Source organism: Watersipora subatra, chromosome 3, assembly GCF_963576615.1.
Source record: "Watersipora subatra chromosome 3, tzWatSuba1.1, whole genome shotgun sequence".
In the NCBI taxonomy this organism is placed as follows: Eukaryota; Metazoa; Bryozoa; class Gymnolaemata; order Cheilostomatida; family Watersiporidae; genus Watersipora; species Watersipora subatra.
In genome coordinates, this window is record NC_088710.1 from 42720822 (window position 1) to 42748105 (window position 27284).

General features: G+C 36.6%; 1 protein-coding gene across 6 annotated transcripts in view; it reads left to right on the forward strand.

The window, feature by feature from the left end:
* Positions 1–27284, forward strand: part of LOC137392310 (unconventional myosin-IXb-like) — a 119468-nt gene that overhangs the window by 43444 nt on the left and 48740 nt on the right. For 4 of the 6 annotated variants that reach the window (XM_068078983.1, XM_068078982.1, XM_068078988.1 and 1 more), the window contains exons 13-22: positions 1581–1702; positions 2626–2767; positions 9334–9424; positions 10342–10443; positions 11641–11701; positions 13005–13134; positions 18359–18445; positions 19271–19462; positions 20026–20154; positions 21822–21845. In XM_068078983.1, the coding sequence (XP_067935084.1) occupies positions 1581–1702; positions 2626–2767; positions 9334–9424; positions 10342–10443; positions 11641–11701; positions 13005–13134; positions 18359–18445; positions 19271–19462; positions 20026–20154; positions 21822–21845 (1080 nt within the window). The remainder of the gene's footprint in view (positions 1–1580; positions 1703–2625; positions 2768–9333; positions 9425–10341; positions 10444–11640; positions 11702–13004; positions 13135–18358; positions 18446–19270; positions 19463–20025; positions 20155–21821; positions 21846–27284) is intronic. The other 2 variants (XM_068078986.1, XM_068078987.1) reach the window with 2 other exon arrangements.

The window sequence follows — 27284 nt, forward strand, 5'->3', positions numbered from 1 at the left end:
GTAGCTAACGCTAGCATTTGCCAGAGAGGGAGATATAAGTTATCCTTCATTACAACAGTTGACTTTGATAAATTTGAATTTTATCAAAGTCTTAAAATACAAACTTAGAAGCAAATCTAAAAGCAAACTTTCATTTTTAACTTAACGTAATTAAAATTTTTTCGGCGTTCATACTTTGAAGTTTCTCGCTGGTTAGCTAATTTTTCCTTTGTTTCGTTTTCACGACTAGCCGGCCGCTTTAAGATGAACCTATCTAAGGACATTTGCCCTTTCAACATTTTGTGATTAGGACGAACACAGGTGTCGTCACAAAGGTTTAATGCTCGACCACTAGCCAACTGGTCCGAATGTCTATTTTTATAGTTTTGATAGACAGCACCGGCCTTTTCAAATAGCGTCGTTTCAGTTACGCTGTCACCGGCCAATTGTTTATCTTTTATTCAATGCCTGAGCAGTCTCTCCATCAGCGGTCGTTAAGATCGCTGCGCCGTTTAGAAACTACGGTGTGTCCTTTTGCGAGCTAAATGCCCTGAATATAATACTTCTGTTTGATAATTGTAGATGTATTTCTGTCATATTGCTGAGCTAGATCAATCACACATACACATTTCGCATATTTTTTAATAATTTTTCGTTTAATATCAATTGTTATCATTTGCTTTTTCTTTGCATTATTTTCCATTTTACTGGCAAACTTTCGGTCTATGCACATTACTTTTAATTCACATAGTTTTGCACTGAAAAGCGCGCATAAAAACACGGTACAAAAGTATAACCTGAGTAGTTGAAAAATACAGTGATGCTGTTCTCATAAAACACCTCCGGCATACTTTGCAACTGACTCACGTGTTCGTATCTCAAACATGGCTCGTATGTTAGTGCTAAAACTTGCTTTAAAGCTTGCTCATATCTCAAGTTTCTCGTACGTTGGAGCACTCGTAAGTTGAAGTATTACTGTACTACTATGTATAGGAGTGTAACATGTTCACTTTCCTTTGTATAGCTTTCCAGTGGAATTAGTTGAGTATGTTTGAAAATTGCATACATGCGATGTACATGTAGATGTGAGATAACTCCAACTTTTTGCTTTTTCAAACCATAATGTGTTTTCATGTTTGTTGAAAGTATAACGAGTGTTGGACATATTCGGTACGACATGAATCAATAATAGCTTTCATTCAGAAGACTTTGAATTTCATGCCTGGTCTATGAGGCTTGTTAATGTTACTTCTTTAACCGCTGTTGCTTAAGTGATCAGGTTCTGTTTATCAGTTTAGTGAACTTTTGTTCAGAATTGTAAACTTCATATTTACCTATTAGTGCGTAGGCTTGTTTGCTTGTGATTTGAGCTACAGATGTTGTTTTGGGGTTGCTATCCATCCCGATACAACCTCTCCTTATGTAAACCAGTGGAAGCTTGAACTCGGACTATGGATAATTAACATTTTATGATCAGGAAACTCCAAATGTTTACTGCAATGTTGTAAATGCTTAAAACGGAGATGTAAGCTCATAGGTAAAGTACATGTATGTGAGAGTTGATGGGAAGAGCAGGTTTGACAAGAACCTCTTGCTTATAGGAGGAATATCGGAGTGAAGAGATTGAATGGCAAAATATCTCCTTCATCGATAACCGACGCTGCCTCGACTTGTTTGCTAAACGTCCTAGTGGGCTCTTCTTCCTCCTAGATGAGGAAGGAAAGTAAGTGTCGCTACCTCTGTCTTCCTTCCGATTGGTTTGCTTCAAACATCAATTATTTTACCAGATCTCAGTTTTCTCCACCTCAGTTGTGGGTCCTTTTGATATTGATGTTTCACTCGGGAGGCAATGTATATAAACTGCAGTACAATCATACATTCATACTTTGGTAGTTCAGTAGGCAAAGTAGACCGTTATTACAGTTCACAGCAGTATGTTTATTAGATAAACCAGTAGTAAGGAGAGAAAACTCCTGTCAATCCGTTGCTACTAATTACTATACAAAGCTGCTTGTCTCTGTAGGTATCTTATTACCGCCATTGGCTTTTACGATTTTATTTTGGCAGTCAACAGCCTCTGAACGAGTTAATCGAGAATATTTTTAGAAGAATCTTTTCTGGTTGAAAGTTTTTTTTTGGATAAATAATTTGAAATTTAACATATCTCAAATTCATCACTAACAAATTAAATACACATTGGAATTGTCCCTCTTAAGCCAAATTCAGCATATAAGCATTATTATTGGTTTCCGAGCTAATAATACCGCTACGGTCATTGCCTTGAAGAGTCTAAATTTTTGAAATTCTTTCTGGTCGTGCTAATAGTAACTAACAAGCAAAATGGCTGGTGATTTTAAAGACAAAACAGTGAACTACCTTTTTCAGGCTAAAGACCCTTTGGATTTAAACACCACTTCGTATTGTCCTGTTATCAGGTGCTGCTGCTACGTGTGCTAGTATAGGATAGACTCTTTAGTTTATTCTTGCTTTGGCAGTACCTTTTTATCATCTACCATAACTATGTGCTCAGTATATGTTCACTTCAGTGAGTCTATAATATTTGAAGTAACCTACATGTACATGTATTTGACTCTTATCACACCAGCTGCAGACTAGCTAGCACCTTCTCACTCTGGTTCATTCTAGTTTTCCTGGTGCTACAAATGAAACATTACTAGAGAAGTTTCATCAGAATCATAAAAATTCAGACTTTTACGAGATGCCCATGCGTAAGGAAAGTTCATTCACTATCAAACACTATGCTGGCAAAGTCAAGTATCATATAAAGGTGGGTGAGCAACTCCATTCTCTATATTACCTTACCTTGATTAACTTTATATGGCCTGACCATCAGTCTGACTAGCAGTTAGTATTGAATTTAGACCCGAGCCATAAGGGTTTTGACAAGGTTTACCCAAAACATTGAAATCATGTTGTAGTGAATTTTGATGTAGGTTGGTTGTCTAGTAGACTTATGGCATAGCCTTGCTGCTAGCAATTGCAGTTTTTATGTGAATGTCTTTTGACGATGTTATTTTGGTTTGGTGATCTTATAAAACTGATGATAGTTTGTCATGTATATTAACACAACCTGATATGGGGGAATATTTTACACTCTCAGTTGAATGTTAATGGTGACTTTATAAAAAAGCAGCCGCATAACAGCTACAGTGATACTTCAACTTACGAGTGCTCCAACGTACGAGAAACTTGAGATACGAGCCAGCTTTTAAGCAAGTTTTAGCACTAACATACGAGCCATGTTTGAGATACGAGCACTTGAGCCAGTTGCCAAGTATGCCGGAGGTGTTTTATGAGAACAGCATCACTCTGTATTTTTCAACTGCTCAGGTTATACTGTTGTACCGTGTTATTGTGCACGATTTTCTGTGCAGAATTATGTGAATTAAATGTACTGTGCGTAGACCAAAAGTTTGCCAGTAAAATGAAAGATAATACAAAGAAAAAGCAAATGATAACAATTGATATTAAACGGAAAAATATTGAAAAATATGCGAAATGTGTATGCGTGATTGAGCCAGCTCGGCAATATGACAGAAATACAGAAATTCATAATTAACAAACAGAAGGATTATATTCAGGGCATTTAGTTCACAAAAGGACTAACCATAGTTTCTAAACGGTGTCGCGATCTTCATGGCCGCTGATGGCATTGGACAAACAATTGGCCGGTGACAGCGTAACTGAAACGATGGTATGTGAAAAGGCCGGCGCTATTTATCCAAACTGTTTAATAGACATTTGGACAAGCTGGCTAGTGGTCGTGCATTAACCATTTGTGACGACACCTGTGTTCATCCTAATCGCAACATGTTGCAAGGGCGACAAAGGCAAACGTCCTTAGTTAGGTTTATCTTAAAATGGCCGGCTAGTCGTGAAAGCGAAAAAAAGGAAAAATTTCTCGCTAACCAGCGAGAAACTTCAAACTATGAACGCCGAAGAAATATTAATTACGTTTAGTTGAAAATGAAAGTTTGCTTTTAGGTTTGCTTCTAAGTTTGTCTTTTAACACTTTGATAAAATCCAAATTTATCGAAGTCAAATGTTGTAACGAAGGATAACTTATATCTCCCTCCCTGGCAAATACGAGTGTTTTAACTGCTATTGTATGTATATTTAATTTTACATTTTAATTAATCACATTTTCTTGCATTATTTTTTATTTGTTGCTTTTTGAAAGCATGTAGTACGTAAGGACAATAACCAACATGTTCTTTCTGTTACAATATCTTGTTTTGAGTGTTTTATTTGCTTTTTTTAGAGTATGGAAACCAATAAATATATATTTAATTGTTCTATATATAAATAAATTGCACAACATGCGAGTAAATTGACATACGAGCTCAGTCTTGGAACGCATTAAACTCGTAAGTTGAAGTATGACTGTACTAGCTATGAGCCGTTGGGTTTGAAAAGCTTCAAAATGGATTGCAATCATAATATTATTACATAATTTTCAGTGAATGACTTCTACGTTCATGTTGGTTACAACCAATAAACACACTGAGGGTTCAATTATCTCAGAAGGTTATTGGCAATGTCGAAGGAGTATATGATCTACCTCTGGCTCGTCTACTATGAATTACGTGTTTTGATTCGGGTTCAGTTATATATGGAGAATGCTTCATGTGCTGTGACTCATTTGCTATAGTTCATGTGCTATGACTCATTGTCCATGAATCATGGTTCATACAGTATATCTATAGCACTATGTCTCATGGTGGCATATATGTAGCAATAAATTCTGCTCTATTACACTTTTTGCTCTAGCTCATATGCTACATGTATGTCTAACCTCCTGTTGTTCACGTCATATAACCTTCGGAAAATGGTTGAAATACTCTGAACATAATTTCACTAACTTTTCTAGTCATAGTAATATCACGGTTACGTTGGGTAGGTGATCTCATTGCATACCAAGATTAGGTCAGGGGTTGTATTTGTGTCTACCAGCACATTCCTCTACTCTCATCAGCAGTTTGAAAAGTCAAATCATAGCGCTCATGTTTGTAATTAGTAAGTACTACTGAATGCCTGGTGTTGCCTGGTAATGAGTCTTTGCACAAAAAGTTTATTTTTGTTTAATATATAGCAACAGTTACCATTCATATAACTTTGAAACTACATATCATGAGAAAAGTGTTTTGTGCAGTTTAAATAAAGAGAAAAAATAAAGCAACTGTAGAGGTTTTTAAACTTTGTCAAACAACTCTAACTTTCAGACATATCAAGAGGAAAAGGTTTTTTTGCAGGTCAACTAAATTAAGGAACAAAATAAAGCAACTATAAGTGTGTTCAAATGTAAATGTGAAATAATTAGCAAGTAATAGCTAAATTAGGTCTGTTTTGCTACGATTACAATAAAAGATGATTTGGTGCTGATGCAATTAATACGAACTGGGAAAACAAAATAAAAATCCTGAATATGTTGAATTAATAATAATAATTCGTGCATAGAAGTGTGTGTGTGTGTGTGTGTGTATAAAAAAGGTTACTGTTCCAGCTGAAGCTATCCATCAAAACATTGAATACGACGATAACCTGTATCGAGAGGTACCATAACCGGTACCTCTCGATACTGGTACAAATGTAAAAATGAGATATCGAACTGTCTTTGTCTGACCGAACAGAGAGAGAATGTAGAGGCTATTCCTACTCGAGATAATACAATCTTTCAGGTGAAAAGTATTAGCCTTTACTGATTTAGCTATCGAATTTCACGAAAAACTGGAAATAGAAGTGCACTTTTGAAATTGAAATGGCCCATTTAATAATTACAAATTAAAAACAGGTAATAGTAACAAAAAAATAGTTTTTTAAGCAATTTCAGAAAATAACAATTGCAAAAGGTAATATTAGTTAATAATCAAAAGTGCACATTTGGTGTGCACGTTTGCACCATATGCATGTGCCTACGGTATGCGGTATATGATAAAAGCAATCGAATGCTAAGGACTGTATAGCACAGTGGTTGAATGTGTGGTTTGAAACTTGCGGTTGCAATTTCCGTTAGTTCAAATGTAGTAGCAGCGAGATTTTCATTCCAAGATTTTAATAACTATACTGGACAGGCAGACATCCGAGCATACGATGATAGATAACGGCAGACATCCGAGCATACGATGATAGATAACGGCAGACATCCGAGCATACGATGATAAATAACGGCAGACATCCGAGCATACGATGATAGATAACGGCAGACATCCGAGCATACGATGATAGATAACGGCAGACATCCGAGCATACGATGATAGATAACGGCAGACATCCGAGCATACGATGATAAATAACGGCAGACATCCGAGCATACGATGATAGATAACGGCAGACATCCGAGCATACGATGATAAATAACGGCAGACATCCGAGCATACGATGATAAATAACGGCAGACATCCGAGCATACGATGATAAATAACGGCAGACATCCGAGCATACGATGATAAATAACGGCAGACATCCGAGCATACGATGATAGATAACTATACTGGACAGGCAGACATCCGAGCATACGATGATAGATAACTATACTGGACAGGCAGACATCCGAGCATACGATGATAGATAACTATACTGGACAGGCAGACATCCGAGCATACGATGATAGATAACTATACTGGACAGGCAGACATCCGAGCATACGATGATAGATAACTATACTGGACAGGCAGACATCCGAGCATACGATGATAGATAACTATACTGGACAGGCAGACATCCGAGCATACGATGATAGATAACTATACTGGACAGGCAGACATCCGAGCATAAGATGATAGATAACTATACTGGACAGGCAGACATCCGAGCATACGATGATAGATAACTATACTGGACAGGCAGACATCCGAGCATAAGATGATAGATAACTATACTGGACAGGCAGACATCCGAGCATACGATGATAGATAACTATACTGGACAGGCAGACATCCGAGCATACGATGATAGATAACTATACTGGACAGGCAGACATCCGAGCATACGATGATAGATAACTATACTGGACAGGCAGACATCCGAGCATACGATGATAGATAACTATACTGGACAGGCAGACATCCGAGCATACGATGATAGATAACTATACTGGACAGGCAGACATCCGAGCATACGATGATAGATAACTATACTGGACAGGCAGACATCCGAGCATACGATGATAGATAACTATACTGGACAGGCAGACATCCGAGCATACGATGATAGATAACTATACTGGACAGGCAGACATCCGAGCATACGATGATAGATAACTATACTGGACAGGCAGACATCCGAGCATAAGATGATAGATAACTATACTGGACAGGCAGACATCCGAGCATACGATGATAGATAACTATACTGGACAGGCAGACATCCGAGCATAAGATGATAGATAACTATACTGGACAGGCAGACATCCGAGCATACGATGATAGATAACTATACTGGACAGGCAGACATCCGAGCATACGATGATAGATAACTATACTGGACAGGCAGACATCCGAGCATACGATGATAGATAACTATACTGGACAGGCAGACATCCGAGCATACGATGATAGATAACTATACTGGACAGGCAGACATCCGAGCATACGATGATAAATAACTATACTGGACAGGCAGACATCCGAGCATACGATGATAGATAACTATACTGGACAGGCAGACATCCGAGCATACGATGATAGATAACTATACTGGACAGGCAGACATCCGAGCATACGATGATAGATAACTATACTGGACAGGCAGACATCCGAGCATACGATGATAAATAACTATACTGGACAGGCAGACATCCGAGCATACGATGATAGATAACTATACTGGACAGGCAGACATCCGAGCATACGATGATAGATAACTATACTGGACAGGCAGACATCCGAGCATACGATGATAGATAACTATACTGGACAGGCAGACATCCGAGCATACGATGATAGATAACTATACTGGACAGGCAGACATCCGAGCATACGATGATAAATAACTATACTGGACAGGCAGACATCCGAGCATACGATGATAGATAACTATACTGGACAGGCAGACATCCGAGCATACGATGATAGATAACTATACTGGACAGGCAGACATCCGAGCATACGATGATAGATAACTATACTGGACAGGCAGACATCCGAGCATACGATGATAGATAACTATACTGGACAGGCAGACATCCGAGCATACGATGATAGATAACTATACTGGACAGGCAGACATCCGAGCATACGATGATAGATAACTATACTGGACAGGCAGACATCCGAGCATACGATGATAGATAACTATACTGGACAGGCAGACATCCGAGCATACGATGATAGATAACTATACTGGACAGGCAGACATCCGAGCATACGATGATAGATAACTATACTGGACAGGCAGACATCCGAGCATACGATGATAGATAACTATACTGGACAGGCAGACATCCGAGCATACGATGATAGATAACTATACTGGACAGGCAGACATCCGAGCATACGATGATAGATAACTATACTGGACAGGCAGACATCCGAGCATACGATGATAGATAACTATACTGGACAGGCAGACATCCGAGCATACGATGATAGATAACTATACTGGACAGGCAGACATCCGAGCATACGATGATAGATAACTATACTGGACAGGCAGACATCCGAGCATACGATGATAGATAACTATACTGGACAGGCAGACATCCGAGCATACGATGATAGATAACTATACTGGACAGGCAGACATCCGAGCATACGATGATAGATAACTATACTGGACAGGCAGACATCCGAGCATACGATGATAGATAACTATACTGGACAGGCAGACATCCGAGCATACGATGATAGATAACTATACTGGACAGGCAGACATCCGAGCATACGATGATAGATAACTATACTGGACAGGCAGACATCCGAGCATACGATGATAGATAACTATACTGGACAGGCAGACATCCGAGCATACGATGATAGATAACTATACTGGACAGGCAGACATCCGAGCATACGATGATAGATAACTATACTGGACAGGCAGACATCCGAGCATACGATGATAGATAACTATACTGGACAGGCAGACATCCGAGCATACGATGATAGATAACTATACTGGACAGGCAGACATCCGAGCATACGATGATAGATAACGGCAAACTTTGAGATTTATATGTATAGATTTGCTTTAAGCATCAGATAGTCTGGGCTCATATTGCTTAGCCTGAGTAGACAACCCTATAGTGTGCTTCTACCTTAAGTTTGTATTAAATTTGAAGTAAATCAGTAACATTTTCAGAATATTAAAATTAAAACTAGTCTCATTCTACTATAGGATTTCCGTGAGAAGAACAGTGACCTGATTCATGCAGATCTTGTGTCAGTCTTGAAGAACAGCAACACAGGGTTTGTGAGAGAGCTTGTAGGTGAGTCCTAGCTGAGACCTAGCTGCTCAGCTCCTAAACCAGTAACCATACTAGAGCTGTTACTCCCTCTCCCCATCTTGACTCGTCGCTATACTAGCTTTTAGTCTATAGACTTTAGCATACGAGACGTAGCACTCCTCCCTTCCTTCTTCTAGACTCAGTCTGTATTCTTAGCTAGTTATTACGTAGTTCTGTTTTGTAGTTCTGTTTTTGTAGCCACATAGTCGTACTAATGTGGCTACACTACTCACTTCTCTCATCCTGACAGCTCAAATAACGCTGCCATCAGTTAAACAGCTATCACAGTTATAATATCCACTACCTCTACACTCGGTGTGATGTCTTCCCACCTGCTTTATCTAATAGTTGCTATGGTGACTAGACAAGGGGAACTATTTCGATAAACTGAACCAATTAACTGGAACACATTTCTGTGTTTGTGTCTCCATTTGCTTACATTCCATCTTTTATCTTTCTTTCTGCCTAAAGTGTTCTTGTTATTTTCCACCATTCTCTCGTCATTCTGTGCACGATGTTGTATACTTTCTAATTATCGTCCCTTCCTTTCATGCATGCTACCGTCTGTGATAAAATCTCCTGCGTGGTTGCATGTATTGCGCCTTATACCTTTATTGTTGGCTGTATTATGTTGTGCATGTTGCCAGTAAATCATAACATACTTGAGAAATTCGGCCACCATAAGAAGTAATGATGCATTTTGTGTTTGCTTTACAAGGTATGGAAAATGAAAAAAAATCATGTGGGGGACAACAAAAATAATGTCAAATCATTTATATACTGATAGGCCATCTATATGCGAGTTAGGGTAACAGACCGAATGTGTTAGCGCAGTCACCGACGGTCAGTCGCTGGCGGTGGTGAGAGCATTAGAATGAATTGCTTGTCAACTATTCCAGGCTGTGACCCGGTTGCAATGCTGCGTTGGTCTTACGTTCGCCTCTGTATGAAATGTGTCAATGCATTTGTAAAGGCTGGAAAAACGTTCCATGACCGAGGAGGTGAGTGCAGTAAAGTACTAGGTGTACGGGCTGTGAGGTCACTAGTCTCCTTTGCCACTGAACAGCTCCTAAGGCTAGGGCAGTTTCACTAAGGCTAGGTAGGCGTGCTAGGTGTATGGGGCGTGATGCCACCAGTTCTTGTGCTATTATAAATCTGCTTAGACTAAAACCTTTTTCCGAGCTAGGCTGGGATCAAATAATAAGCATTGCAAATTTCCGTCATTTCTCTTTTATTTACCAAATTTAATAAAATTGGCAGTTTCTCAAGGCCATGAAAGTTAAGTACCCATTTTAACTTTAGCATTATCAACTGAAGATGTTCAGTCATCATAGGATTTATTTGAGCTAGCATTCAATTTATTGAGTAGGATGTCCTCCCTCGTTCCCCTCTTCGACCATTACCCTGACATGGTTTCTGACTAGGTCACTTGGCACACATTGACAGCGCTCATGTCCTCATAGAGCAATGTACGGGTGAAAGCGTTCAACTCATTGCTTTGTAATTCCCTGCACATTAACGCGAGTGCTGCCTAGCTGCCTAGCCCGCTTGTCTTCATCGGTTTCTGATTGCTTTCTAACTACACTCAGGGTCAAAGGTTGCTGTCTAATATGATTTGCCCTTCTGGTGGTCAAGCTGTTTGCCTGGGCAATTCTTCGCTGACTTGGTCGGCTTCTCTCCAACTCCGAATTCTTATATCCTCTTTGGTGAATTTTCTATAATTGGCAGTCATAAAAAATTGGCATGCTGATTTTTAGCACAACAACCACAACACCTACTTACAAGTGTTTCTATCCTTGCAAACAAATAGAAGGGCCAATAGCCTTTTTCTTATCCCATTTTGTTCTAGATTTAGTAGCCCTGAATGCTGACATAGCCTGTGTTCTTACCAGCACGCATACGCATTCATGTTGTTGCTTTGCCATAACTTTTAACATAGCAATTCAGTTTATTAAGAGCACACGCATTGTATTTGATGACATACTTCTATTATCCCATCGCTTTTCTAATAGTTATTATTTCATTGGCTGCACCCTCGCCTTTTGTTCTAATATATACCTCTACACCTCGCTTTTTTTTGCGGTTTTGATTGACAGAAACTGTGCAAATTTGACAAGTGTCCTCAGGTGTGTATATGGTGTTGTTCATTCCTAGCTAATCGCATTGATTGCTTGTATCAACGTTTACGATGATTTCAGGGAATAAGATAGGAAATATTCGAAGGAAAACCTCAGTCACACAGAAGACCCGGGAACATACGTATGTATCTTTAGTAAATTTTGGACCTTTGGGAGGCTTGGTACACCAAACCATTATATTTATTTTTTAAACGGGATACTGTGCATTTACTCATTACCCCTCCCCTATCACGGGCTGCTTGGTTAGGCAAGTCTTGGCGAGTGATGGCTTCTGGTTGACTTCAGTGGTTTTCAGAAATCGTATTTTCAAAACCTCTGTCAGAAAATCTATTGTAGGTTTTATTCATCACATTTTCAATTTCAAGTATCCGAGTTGTATCTATGATTGTTTGTCATTTTTGTTCATGGCAGCAATTTAATTGCATGTCAATACAGTTCCCTGTGCCAAAATTGTTTTAGCAGTGTAGCCTGATTGTAACATCATCTCTCCTCTGTAAAGGGATTCCAGCCTACGGCGTTTTCGTCATGGCGGCGATTAACTTTTCGTTTTCAAGCTTTTAAGAGCTTGTAATCACATTTCCACATATTTGGCACCTACAACACAACAGAGTGAGACATGGTGAACCTTTTGATACCAAATAACTGTAATGTGAATTTTGTTGCAAGTCAACCTTTAATGCAACAGTTCAAACTTGCTGCTTTTTGCTTATTAAAATGGAAACCAACAGTCATGACCATACTAAAGGTAGGGTCATGTCTGTTGGTATCCATATGGTTTGTTATATATTTTTAATTGTTTATTAACTACCAATGCAGCCACGTGACCAATTGCCACTACTTGTCTGGCTGATACTGATGGATTAATTATACTTGTCTGGCTGATACTGATGGATTAATTATACTTGGTCTGGCTGGTACTGATGGATTAATTATACTTGTCTGGCTGGTACTGATGGATTAATTATACTTGTCTGGCTGGTACTGATGGATTAATTATACTTGTCTGGCTGGTGCTGATGGATTAATTATACTTGTCTGGCTGGTACTGATGGATTAATTATACTTGTCTGGCTGGTACTGATGGATTAATTATACTTGTCTGGCTGATACTGCTGGATTAATTATACTTGTCTGGCTGATACTGATGGATTAATTATACTTGTCTGGCTGATACTGATGGATTAATTATACTTGTCTGGCTGGTACTGCTGGATTAATTATAGAGTCTGAAATACGCTAGAAATATTAAAGCTCCAAGATTTGCTTTGTAACGTAAGCTTTTTATTTTGTTTGTAATCCTGATAACTAATTCATGCCTTTTTCTTGTTATCATATATGAGCATGCATGTTTGTTTGTATACATCACTGGTGTAATAGCTGTTGCATGCTTTTTCATTTCTCTTCATCTTACTCTACATCTGTAGAAATCTTCCATGGTCAGATAACTCCGAGACGGAGTCGAGCTACCCCGAACCTGATGACCAGGGCTCATTCATCCACACAACAGCAAAGAAAACCAAACGAAAGACAAGCGCCAGGCGTAAGAAATACAAGGTGTGTTTATAGTATATAAACGCACCAAGCTCTCAGTTTGAGTCATATTTTAGGTCATTTTACCATTAATTAGTCGAGTTTGAACATGTCACATGAGAGAAGTCGCAGGTTGAGTATGCGCAAGAATATAGAAATTGACAAGCTGGCTGCATTTTAACCGAATATTTATCGAAATATTTTTATCAAGTGAGGTATCTTGCTTATAGAAAAGCTGTATTTTTCATTGCCTGTGCAGCCATATTGAATGTTTATAGTTGAAATTTTAGACGTTGCAGTTTTTTAAGCAAAATCACCGACTATTTTTAATATTTACACATTGAAAGATTAGGATAGTGGCTGAATGTACGTTGTAAGGTTAACTGGCTGCATTTTAGGATTACATCATTTTATACCAAATATAATCCTATAATCCTGATAATTCGGGGTTCAGCATTGATTTGGATGTTAAAAGATGAAAGAACCAGTTTTAGAGAGAAAACTTGAGTGATACAAGTTCTATATGACTGGGACATAGGCAGTCACTTTTTTGGCAAAGCGTAAACATACCATAACATGGACATATAACATACATAATACACATAACATAGACTTACGATATATGATGTTATAAACTTACCATAACATGGACATATAACATACATAATACGCATAACATAGACTTAGGATATATGATGTTATAAACATACCATAACATGGACATATAACATACATAATACACATAACAGACTTATGATATATGATGTTATAAACATACCATAACATGGACATGTAACATACATAATACACATAACATAGACTTACGATATATGATGTTATAAACATACCATAACATGGACATATAACATACATAATACACATAACATAGACTTACGATATATGATGTTATAAACATACCATAACATGGACATATAACATACATAATACACATAACAGACTTATGATATATGATGTTATAAACATACCATAGCATGGACATATAACATACATAATACACATAACAGACTTATGATATATGATGTTATAAACATACCATAACCTGGACATGTAACATACATAATACACATAACATAGACTTACTATATATGATGTTATAAACATACCATAACATGGACATATAACATACATAATACACATAACATAGACTTACGATATATGATGTTATAAACTTACCATAACATGGACATATAACATACATAATACGCATAACATAGACTTAGGATATATGATGTTATAAACATACCATAACATGGACATGTAACATACATAATACACATAACATAGACTTACGATATATGATGTTATAAACATACCATAACATGGACATATAACATACATAATACACATAACATAGACTTACGATATATGATGTTATAAACATACCATAACATGGACATATAACATACATAATACACATAACAGACTTATGATATATGATGTTATAAACATACCATAACCTGGACATGTAACATACATAATACACATAACATAGACTTACTATATATGATGTTATAAACATACCATAACATGGACATATAACATACATAATACACATAACATAGACTTACGATATATGGCGTTATAAACATACCATAACATGGACATATAATATGCATAATACACATAACATAGACTTATGATATATGATGTTATAAACATACCATATTAACCATAAGCTATATTAAAGCATGGTCTACTGCCAGAAATAAAGCTATATTAAAGCATGGTCTACTGCCAGAAATAAAGCTATATTAACGCATGGTCTACTGCCAGAAATAAAGCTATATTAAAGCATGGTCTACTGCCAGAAATGGGGATCTTGAACAGGCATTATTTTAGACTAGAAATTCCACTGTCATACAGCCCACGACCAAAGTAGTAATGGAAAAAAGAAAGGGTACTGTTGGTCGTCGAAAAAGTAGTTCTCAGCAGGAATTGACAGAGTATAATGTAAATGAGACTTGTTTGAGATGATATAAAATAAATTTGAGGGAGCACGACTCTAAAAAGGCGCAACAGAAATAACAGAAATGTAACAGAAATAAATATTAATAAAATAAATAATTAACTATCTCAAACTTAAGTTTTACAATAATAAAATAAATATTAATTCAAGCTGTAGACTCAAACTACTGTACGTAATTTAAATAACAACAACAATAATGATATATGTTTATTATATCTCTTATTATATTGAAATGCAATATTAAAAGTAAATGGCAAGCTGCCGTGTAATATACAATTTGAAAGTTGTTTGTTGGTTAAAATAAATATTAATTCAAGCTGTAGACCTAAATTACTGTAAGTAATTAAACTAACAACAGCAATAATCAAATATGTTTATTACATATCTGAAATGCAATGTTAAAAGTAAAATATATTGTAATATACAGTTTGAAAGTTGGTTATGTTGAATGTAGAACGGTTTTGACAGCGATATGTAACAGAAATAAATATTAATAAAATAAATATTTAACTATCTCAAACTTATGTTTTACAATAATAAAATAAACATTAATTCAAGCCGTAGACCTAACCTACTGTACGTAATTTAACTAACAACAGCAATAATGAAATATGTTTATTAAATCTTTTATTATATTGAAATGCAATATTAAAAGTAAAATGGCAAGCTGCCGTGTAATACACAATTTGAAAGTTGGTGGTTGGTTAAAATAAATATTAATTCAAGCTGTAGACCTAAACTACTGTACGTAATTTAACTAACAACAGCAATAATGAAATATGTTTATTATAGCTCTGAAATGCAATATTACAAGTAAAATATATTGTAATATACAGTTTGAAAGTTGGTTGTGTTGAATGCAGAACGGTTTTGACAACGATATGTAACAGAAATAAATATTAATAAAATAAATATTTAACTATCTCAAACTTACGTTTTACAATAATAAAATAAATATTAATTCAAGCTGTAGACCTAACCTACTGTACGTAATTTAACTAACAACAACAATGCCAACAATAAAGAAATATGTTTATTATATCTCTGAAATGCAATATTAAACGTTAAACGGCAAACTGATGTGTAATATACAGTTTGAAAGTTGGTTGTGTTGTGATGAATGTAGAATGGTTTTGACAGCGATATGTAACAGAGAGCAAACGTTGGCATTTACGCGTCTGGAAGTTTTATGCAAACTGGAGTGAAATAAAGAAATATTCTTGTCATAAAAGGGCGTTGTAGTAACGCCCTACCTTGTAGATAAGATGTAAAGAAATCTGGCTGATGTTCTAGATAATTTGAAAAACCTTCCGTAATTGGACAAAAACGTAAGCTGATAAACTGTGTACCACATTTTCGTACCTGTAAATCGGTCTACGCCTCCAACAGTAGACAAACAGTACACAGTAAACAGTTCTACTATCTGTCGCACGGCTTTTTTGGCGTTTCGTAGGTCGGTCGAAACTATTAATAAACCAAGCTGTTCAAGCGTTTTGTGGCGATTTGTGGCAAGACTTAATCGTTCTATTCTCTGTCGCTCGGCGTTTCAATTTCCGGTCTTAACTTTTATTAAACGGAGCTTTTCAAGCGTTTTGTGACGATTTTCGTCCTAATAAATCTGTCTATTTATGTATAATCCGATCAGATGGGTTAGTTTTAGGTATTTGCGTCAACCTTTCAAAGGCTTGGTAACATATTTAAATAGGTTTATATGCGTTTTGTACCATTATTATACTTAAACGACTTTACTGAAAAACAGTTAAATTTGTTGATAGGATTTCGTTGCAAGGGTTTGGTGATGGCCGTTAACGGATGATTTTTCGAGAGTTGTGTGCACATGTGCATTTATCATAATTCTCCCAATCAATCGTTTCACTCTTGTTTGGTCGTGGGATAATCTAGTTTGTGAGAGCTTTCAATTTTTATTTAATTCTAAATTTGAAGACATTTATTTCATTTCTGTATTTACCAATGTGCATAAAAGCTCATTGTGCTCATTGGTATGTTTGCTACAATTTGCAGCCAAAACTAGCGTTTTATGTGCAATCGAAGAGGAGTTAGGAGCGTCGATCAATTTTAAGATCAGATTATTGCAATGATGCTATTAAATAATATGCTATAAATCTGCAAATTTATAAGTTTTATAATAATAATCTATCAAATGCTACAAATGCATATTCATGAACAAGTAACATAAATGAACCATACTTATATTACATGCAGTAACAAAAATTAAGGTTTTTCAAAAGAAATATTTGCATCGATTGCTTGGATAGCTGCGTTCAGATTGTTGTTTCCGATGGAACGAACATCTTCTGGTTGTCCAATACCTTCCACAATGTCTTCTGACCTCAACTCTTCTTCTGCATTGCTTAACTAGTCGATATTAGTTTTTAAACAATTTTTTGGCAGAGCAACACTTTTACACATTCATTAGCACTAATACAACGCGTAAAAGTTTTTCTCACTAAACGTAACCTTGGCCTAAAACTAGTCGTTCATCTACCATCATAAATGTAAACCAGTTTTTATATACATGTACTTCGGAGTATCAAGATTGCGTTAAACAAGGAACTACTATTAGTCTGACACAGTTATTAATTATTTCTATATGGTTGCTGAAGTTTTAACGAAAAGAACGAAAGCTATGGAGTTGGACAACGAGAGAATTGATTATTTATTATTAATGTAAACGTACCATTATTAATACGATTTTGGGGACATTTTTCTATTGGTCACTTGATATTATGGGTTCATAAAGATCAAAGATTGTCATAGTGGCAGCCAAATGGAGGTGACGCTCAAATAGAAAGTGGCAATCTATTTTTTAACCCTTCTCTCATAGTGACGGTCAGTTAGAGGTGGCGTTCAAGTAGAGGTGGCGTTCAATAAGAGGTTTTATGGCATTCATGGTTTTTATTTTGTTTTATCAGTTTGTAATAATTGTATCAGTGTCTAATAATTTTTCAATAGTAATTATTGCAGCAGAAAACAGACTATCTAGCCATTACATGCTAATTATTTCACATTTAAACACCTTTACAGTTGTGTTGTTTTTCTCTTAATATATTTAAACTGCACAAATCGTACTCTCTTGATATGAAATTTGAAAATTAGAATGGTAAATTTTGTACATTTGTACATTGTAAATAAAAATAAGTTTTTGTCTAAAAACCTTTTATTACCCAAGCAATGCCAGGCATTCACGTTCTAACCTCAACTTCAGACAACTAAATTGATAAAGTGTGATGGTCTTTCCAGGATTACAAGCAGTTCAAGACATATCAAGAGGTAAAAAATCGAGAGACGTCCAAGACAAAGACACCAAGTGTTAGTCTGCAGTTTCAGGTACAGCTTTAAATTGAATCTATAAAGGTCCCTCTTGTGACCAGCTGTTCTCATTTCAGGATAATTTCTAGAACACTGCAGGATAATTCATTATTATTGTTGGACGGTTTGACGATTGATCTTCTCTTTAAAACTTGGTCTGCCTCCCCCTTCATAAGTATCATCTAACTATTTTCATTTATTCTAAGGGCATTGCCATATTCTAAATATAGATGATCATTTTTATGAGCCCATAACAATGATCATTCATATTTGATGAAAGATTGCACTGAGCTTAAAATTTTCCTCTAAATATACCTTTCACAGAAGTGGATAAATCTGATTATGCATCAACATGAATAAATTATATCATTTTTGGCGATTTTCAAGATCATAGCAATACGATAATGAACCTAGTGTATAGCAGCATAGCAATGAAACTAGTGCATGACAGCATAGCAATGAAGCTAGTGCATGACAGCATAGCAATGAAGCTAGTGTATAGTAGCATACGTATCAATGAAACTAGTGCATGACAACGTAGTAAGCTAAATCAACACTTCAGTTTAGTTTTCGCCCAGTTACGTATTGCATCCCTGATAATCTGTGACTGCCAGTTCAAATACATAGAGATAATTATATTTGCTTACATTGAACAGTATTTTGGACATTGGTTCATAAGTCATCTAGTTTGCAGTCTGATTATAAGGTTTTGTAGGTTTATAAAAAAGTTTGCTATCTCCATGGACTGTATACGGTGATGTTCCATGTAGTCATGGGATACTATATTGTCTTTCTGTCACTGTTCAGCCAATCAATAATTTCGGAGCCTTTTCGTTTTCACAGAAATCTCTTCAGTCCCTCCTGGAGACCCTAGATCGATCTCACCCATATTTTGTACGATGCATCAAGTCGAACATCGATAAAACGCCGTGCAAGTTTGACAATGAATTTGTGAGGAGGCAGCTGAGGTACACAGGCATGCTGGCGACTGTCAAACTCCGCCAGTCTGGCTACAATTACAGAGTCTTGTTCGAGGTTAGTCCGTCGCGGCTATGGAGAGGTTTTCACTGCCCATCCGCTATTTTTCCAGAGCTTCACTCTTTTTATTCTAACAAAATACTTGAGCATTTGGAGTAAACTATGGTTTACTTTGGTTAAATGATATGGGCCGAGCTTTGTTGAACTTTGCTTTAAAATTCATGAGTCTAAGAATTATTATACAGTCTGCAAAATACGAACTATCTAGCTCGCGGACTCTTGTCATCTGTACTTGTTGCGTGTTGTGAGAAGAGAAGGCAATTTGGATTCATTGATTGTAAGCCATATTTCATTTGTGGACCTTTTCTATATAATTTTTGCACTTGATTCGAACTATTTTGCCTGCCAACAAGTTTCTCTGAATGTTTTCTTTTAAGAGATACGTTCAGATTTTTCCTGGGGGATGCCGGATAGACAAGGCAAAATAATGTGTATTTGCTGTTTTTTGTTATTAATTTCTTGCAGCTGTTCAAATTGTATTTTAACTTACCAACTCTGCATGTAGTTTTAGAGCATTTTATTCCCATAGAACAGGTTTGATTTGTGTATTTTTGGCACAGGACTTTGTCCACAAGTACGCTGCCTTGCTACCGAAAGGCAAGCTTAGTACGAGGAGTGATGTTGATGCTTTCCTCACTCTTATGGACAGCAACTCCGTCTATAAGAACTTTCAAGTTGGAAAGACAAAGGTAACTCACTTCTACTAGCTGCTTCTCATGCTTGATTATCACTTATAGAGTGGGACAGGCATGATAATTACATGCCATCAGTATGACATGTATGAGCAAGTCAGTCTTTGCTGAGAACGCAAAGGTTCTATGAAGAGGCTTGCGGTTGGTATATTTTTCAGTGTTTGATTTAGTGCTGCTAGAGCTGGTTTGTGAAGGATAGCTGTTAATATAGCGTGTGTAAATTCGGTGTAACCACTGCCAAGCCCTTTGTAGACGACTTTGTGCTAGAGCGCATCAACTCTCTGTGCGTTCAAATTGTGCCGTCTGTTATTGGGCATTTGTTAGCGAAATGTGAAATGTGCACAAGAACTAGTTCCAGTTGTACAGATTTATTTTTGTGTTGTTGAAAATGTGTAACTTTGTCTTTCTGGGATCTGTTATTGACCAACATTCGTGTAAGACTTGCCCCAAATGTCTTCCGCATCGTACGCAACTGTAGAGTATTATGAATTTAATGCATCGAAAGCATGGATTTTTACCTTCCTATTTAGAGTAAATTTTGTTTATAGATTTTCCTTATTGTGACGAATAAAACCTTTTTACTGTACCACCGACACTCATGAGCGCTGTCGGACAGCTCTCTACTGACACTCATGAGCGCTATCGCACAGCTCTCCACCGACACTCATGAGCGCTATCGCACAGCTCTCTACCGACACTCATTAGCGCTATCGGACAGCTCTCCACCGACACGCATGAGCGCTATCGGACAGCTCTCCACCGACACTCATGAGCGCTATCGGACAGCTCTCTACCGACACTCATTAGCGCTATCGGACAGCTCTCAACCGACACTCATGAGCGCCATCGGACAGCTCCCCACCGACACCCATGAGCGCTATCGCACAGCTCTCCGCCGACACTCATGAGCGCTATCGCACAGCTCTCTACCGACACTCATGAGCGCTATCGGACAGCTCTCCACCGACACTCATTAGCGCTATCGTACAGCTCTCCTTGTAGCAGGTCTTATATATACGAGGACATTTTATAAACAGCTTTCAGAGTTATCTTATCTGACTGATTTTGCCACAGTCTTCATCTGCTTTGAAATTTTGAAAAGCTTGTTCTTAGCAACTGAGATGTTTTTAAGAAGTTTTTCCAAGCTGCAGTCTGAAATGGTTCAGTTTGCAAACAGATGGTTGGTGTCCACCAATCAAAACAGTTTGATTGCAGTTCCATTTTTCCAAGCAGAATATGCTAGCATGCGCTAATCACCATTAGGATTGACGACTATATCTTGCCCGTATTACTAATCAGCAGTGGAGACTGGTCGATGTGCACGCTTGTGAAACAAGTTGTCAGTCACACAAATTGGTCAAAAGCCAATAACAGGTTATCGGCTAGTCGACACATTACTGTAGGGCTATGGTGAATGATCGTCAGTGCTGCTAGCCTTAGATCCTGTAAATGACAGTGTCGCTGTAAATTAGATAATAAAAATTCTCTTGCTTTGCGTTATAAATCTTTAATCTCATGAACGAGTTTTGGACAAAGGTGAGGTTTTATCTGGTTAAGTTTAAAGAGCAAGTTTGGTTATACGCGCTCCCTCTATGCTATGACTATTCATTTCAAGCGTGACTTGTCTTCTCGTGTCCCTCTTACACCTTGCCTCTCGTCTGCAGAATCACCAGATAGGACAATCGAAGGTAAATTGTCTCCCTTTGCTTAAGGTATTGGCTGAGGTGTAGGTCGTCTAATAATATTCACGTCTAATTTGTATTCACAGCCTAATTTGTATTCACAGCCTAATCGACTTCTGCATTAATTGTCTGGCTTAATTCGCTCATCTGACAGCTCTTGATCCAATCAAATTCACTCATCTGACAGCTCTTGAACCAATCAAATTCACTCCTCTGACAGCTCTTGAACCAATCAAAGCTGCTTGCATGTGGCTTTTAATTGATGATTTTGTTAGATTATAACATCAATTCTGTTTATTTCTGTTTAATGTGTGTAGTCTCGCATGGTCTCATTGTGAAGTGCTCTAACATAATGGTTTGTGATGGAGTCATGTGTAAAGGTGCTGAGTGTTTGTGATCCTCTTCAGGGCAATCACTGACTGCAATAGGTTCTAACAAACCTGGTTGTCATCTTTGGTGATAAGTCTGTAGACATGATATCTATTATATCTCTATTACCGTAGCAAAAGCGCAAGTGTGGCACTGTACGGGAGCAGTGTCAGCACCAGATGCGTGGTATTATTCACATTCCAAATGAAACAGTGTGACCTTATAGTTTCAAATTTTTGGTGACTGAATATAACAATTGTACATTACAATTGAACTTACGAGTTATGCTCACATTCATTTGTGCTAATAAACAACCACTTTTTTCCAAGTTTGTTTATACGTATTTACTTTTGCTTTTACATAGTTTTACATCATGTCGAGTATATATACATTGACTAGCGGCATGCCCAGCATTGCATGGGTAATAAAACAGCGTATAAACAGTGGCAGGAAATGTAGTTGCCAGTGGACTAAGTTCTTTTACCCAATGAATTTGAGTAACTTGAGCTAGTCTTGATCTTTACTATAATAAGAGCCGTGCTGATAATGGTGCTTATACATACTCGTTATGTTGTGCGTCATGATCTCTCACGCAATCATGATCTTCAAGAGTGCTAGTAGCAACCAATGGTATTTTAACTGGTGCAATAACTATGCGCACCATTATTCCAAAGTATGGCAAGTAGGCCATATGGTGTAGTGGATAGCAGGCCAGTCTGCCGAAGCAGGGATTTTGAGTTCAATTCCAGTATGAAGTAGTTTTTCCGCTTCCAAAACTTTATAGCTATAACTTGACATAAAAATGGCTGAAAGACATTCACTTTTGAGGGATATATATATATATATATATATATATACACACTAGCTGTATTACTGTTGCTAAGGGATTTATATATATATACACACTAGCTGTATTACTGTTGCTAAGGGATTTATATATATATACTAGCTGTATTACTGTTGCTAATGGATTTATATATATACTAGCTGTATTACTGTTGCTAAGGGATTTATATATATACTAGCTGTATTACTGTTGCTAAGGGATTTATATATATACTAGCTGTATTACTGTTGCTAAGGGATTTATATATATACTAGCTGTATTACTGTTGCTAAGGGATTTATATATATACTAGCTGTATTACTGTTGCTAAGGGATTTATATATATACTAGCTGTATTACTGTTGCTAAGGGATTTATATATATACTAGCTGTATTACTGTTGCTAAGGGATTTATATATATACTAGCTGTATTACTGTTGCTAAGGGATTTATATATATACTAGCTGTGTTACTGTTGCCCGCGTAATAAAAAAGTCTTTGGAAAAAAATTGGTTTTATTTAACATACACAACATTTACTATTCTAACTTTGAAAATCTTTACAGTTGTTTTATTTTTTCTTAATTCATTTGAACTGCACAAAAATATTTTTCTCGTGATATGAAATTTAAAACTTGTAACTTTAAAGTGTTTTGTTGAAATAAATTAGGAGGAAAAATAAAAATGTAAAGGTGTTTAAATGTAAATGTGAAATCATTAGCGAGTAATGGCTAAATATAATCTGTTTTGCTATGGTTACAATGAAAAATTATTCGGTATACAATTATATGATTTTAGTTCGTTTCAGTGTTGGCATGCGAAAATATTGTAGGCTATAGACATACATAGAGTGGTATAGAAACCCATAGTAATTATCTAATGCAATAACCTGGTAAAAATCATCAAAATCTTCATCATTAAAAATAGTAACAAAACAATATGTTAACCTTAGTAACTATAGGTACCTACAATGACTTTAGTGCAATTTGTGGTTATGATCTGCAAGATAATATAATATTACAATGTACTATGTAGAGAGTTCTTACCTTCGAGACAGACGTGTAACATAAATACTGAATATAACTTGAATGAATTTAGTTTACTAGACACATACTTGAAGAAAGTTTTAGTATGTATTTTAGTAAACTTCAAACTTTTAACAGAAATTATACCATTTACGTTTATTTTTCATTTATTATTTATAATAACGGATACTGGATAACGAATACGGATAACGAATACGGATAACTTGCCATGGCGAGTTGGGTGACGTGTATATTTTAATAACGTATATAATCGGTACACGTTCAGTACATTATCAAGTTCGAGATAAATTATTGTTGATTTCGTGGGCCAAACGAATTTGCCCTAATAAAAAAAGGTTGTGAAGCGTTGTGTTGCATATACTTTGGTCCCAAAATATTTCAATATAATTGTCCGCGTGAGAAGAATTGGCCTTGACCCCAGATATAGTAATCGAACCTTACGAAAAATATTTCTTAGCAGGGGCATCATAATGTGTGGCCGCATCGGTAAAATAATCAGCGTACGCTATAGCTATAACTGGAATGACCGATCCACAGACAGACATACTTTGAGAAGTATATATGCAGATATATATATAGATTATTATGAATAACCACAGAAATCGTATGCATACAAGGCTACACATACGAATGTTAACCTTTGAACTTTGATGGCCAGTATTCCGGCATTGCGTAGGTTGTATCAGAAACTCTAACAGTCGGAATAGCGTCATCCTTATGGCTCTCTTAACAAATGCTGTTTCCAAGTAACAGCGTAAACCAATCAAATTCATTCTTGCAAAGGGCGTTAGACCAGATATTCTACTTCCATTTTAACCGTTTTCAAATATCTTCATCTACTTCTTTCATTACATTAACAGTTTTTCTGGGATGATATCGGGTGAAAAATTTGTATGACTCTTTTGTTTGTATGTTATGGATGATTGTGGTGCAGCTAAGAATTATATGATGCTAACCATAATTTTGCAGAGCCTTCCGAGTCATAAAATGAGGATGAATGTGCGATTCGATGAATATGACATGACGCCCCTGTAAAGATTTTTAGAAGTTGTTGAAATCATACAAATTTTCATGGTTTACCTCGAAGAACCGTTGAACACACTTTTTCTTCTGTAGACATTTTCTGTGTGTTGCTGGACTTTTTTACCGGTATTCTACCAAATATCATTGGATTATGAGCATATTTAGATATATTTAATAAGTCTCAAAACTTCCTATCGTTGGACAAATTGCCCAGGGGTACTGACACGCATTGACAAGGATGGCCAGGGTTAAAAGGGTTAATACTTGGGCGGTTCATGTGTCTATTCAGTATACCATTATGCAAAGCACTAGTTATTTTACTCTAGATTATAGCTATCAATGGGCATGTGTACAGTTGTTCATTGGCTCCTATGCCATCAGCTTTCAGTTTAATAGGAAAGGACAGGCTAAATAGCGAAAGGATATAATCTTATATGTCACCATTAGCTTAGGAGTAGTCTGCCATGAATCATTAAAGAATGCATGGAATTGCTGCTGACTACTCAGTTACCCGACTACACCCTATCTTTTAAGTTACAAGTGATGTATTGAGCAAGTTTAGTATATAAGGAGTTGTTTTCTGTTTGTGAATCATCCAATATTTAATTCAAACCGAAAATGTACACATTATTTATCATGGCTACGATTGGACCATTTCAACAAAAATAAACGTAAAACTAATATCGTTTTTTAGATTATCATATTGTTAAGAAAATTAATGTGTAGTTTGCCACAGGCATCACGTAACGGTAACAGCGATTTCTCACTTTTGACATTCCCATTATGATATGCTGGTGAGCATGACATGATTCAAGCTGTACTTTCATTCCAAGTCCTTCATCTGGGAACCAAATGTGGCAGCTGTCTCTATGGCATAACAATGCTGAACAGAGATCTTGATTTCGTAGCAGCTCCAGTTGTAAATGTGATATTCATTTGTAATACTGGAGCAAAGTACTGACTAGTGTGTGATATAGATGCCAATAACATGTTTTTTCACTAAAAGTAACCACTCATACTCCAACTGACATGAAAAATGCACCATTAGTATTGTACCAGTACTTATAAAGTGATCGGAGCTGACTATACTGGGTTAAAATCTTTGCTCACCAGGTGATTACACATACACATACGTATATTATTGGTTAGTCCTGTTTGGTCAGATGCCTCATAGACTACCTAAATGACAAACATGTCACTTCATCGACATAAACCTGTTTCATATCCATTTTGTTTAGTATTGCCCTTGCTTCCTTGATCAAGGTCAAAGCCAAAGCCAAAGCGCGAGGACAGTTTCGATTTTAGTCACATTAAATTAATGTAAGGTTACCTCATTGATGGCTTGTTCAGTTAGCTCTGTAGGCTCTACCAAAAGTGTTTCAAGGCTTAAACCATAACTGTCACGTACAACTTTTATTGTATTTTCTAGGTAAATCAGACACGCTTATTCTGATTTTGTACTCAAAATAAAGATTGATCAACTAACTTTCAGAGTAATGAAGGCTTTTTACAGCGTTTTAATATCGGCCTCGAAAACAGCACGATCGGCACAACAAGCTCCGCCCATAAATATGTGACGTAACCTAGCTGTTTAGGAACGGAAGTTAAGTAGAGATGTTTAGACCGATTTAGAATAATAGAGTTGGTTGTTTTAAAATCTATTAATATCTAAATTCAGCTTTAAATGTAATCTCAGTCTTTTCTGAAAGGTAGATAAGATATTTAACATTGCATATTTAAAAATGAGCTACAAAAAGCGTGATAACAACGCTAGCTTGTGATAAAACCGCGCTTTTTGAGCTAATTTTTCTTGGCGTTCAGCCTATTTAAACATCATGTAACAAGCTATGAGCAATTTTAAATAGTTTATATACCTTTCATGAAAGACTGAGATTATTTTACAGGCTGGATTTAGATAATAATGGGTTTTAAGACACCCATCTCTATTATTCTAAATCGGACTAAACATCTCTAACTTCCGTTTCTGAAAAAGCTAGGTTTCGTCACATATTTATGGGCGGAGCTTGTAATGCCGATTGTGTTGTTTTCGAGACGGATATTGAAACGCTTCAAAAAAGCCTTAATGACTTTGAAGGTTAGTGGACCAATCTTTATTTTTGAGTACAAAATCGGAATAAGCGTGTCTGATTTACCTAGTAAATACGATAAATGTTGTACGTG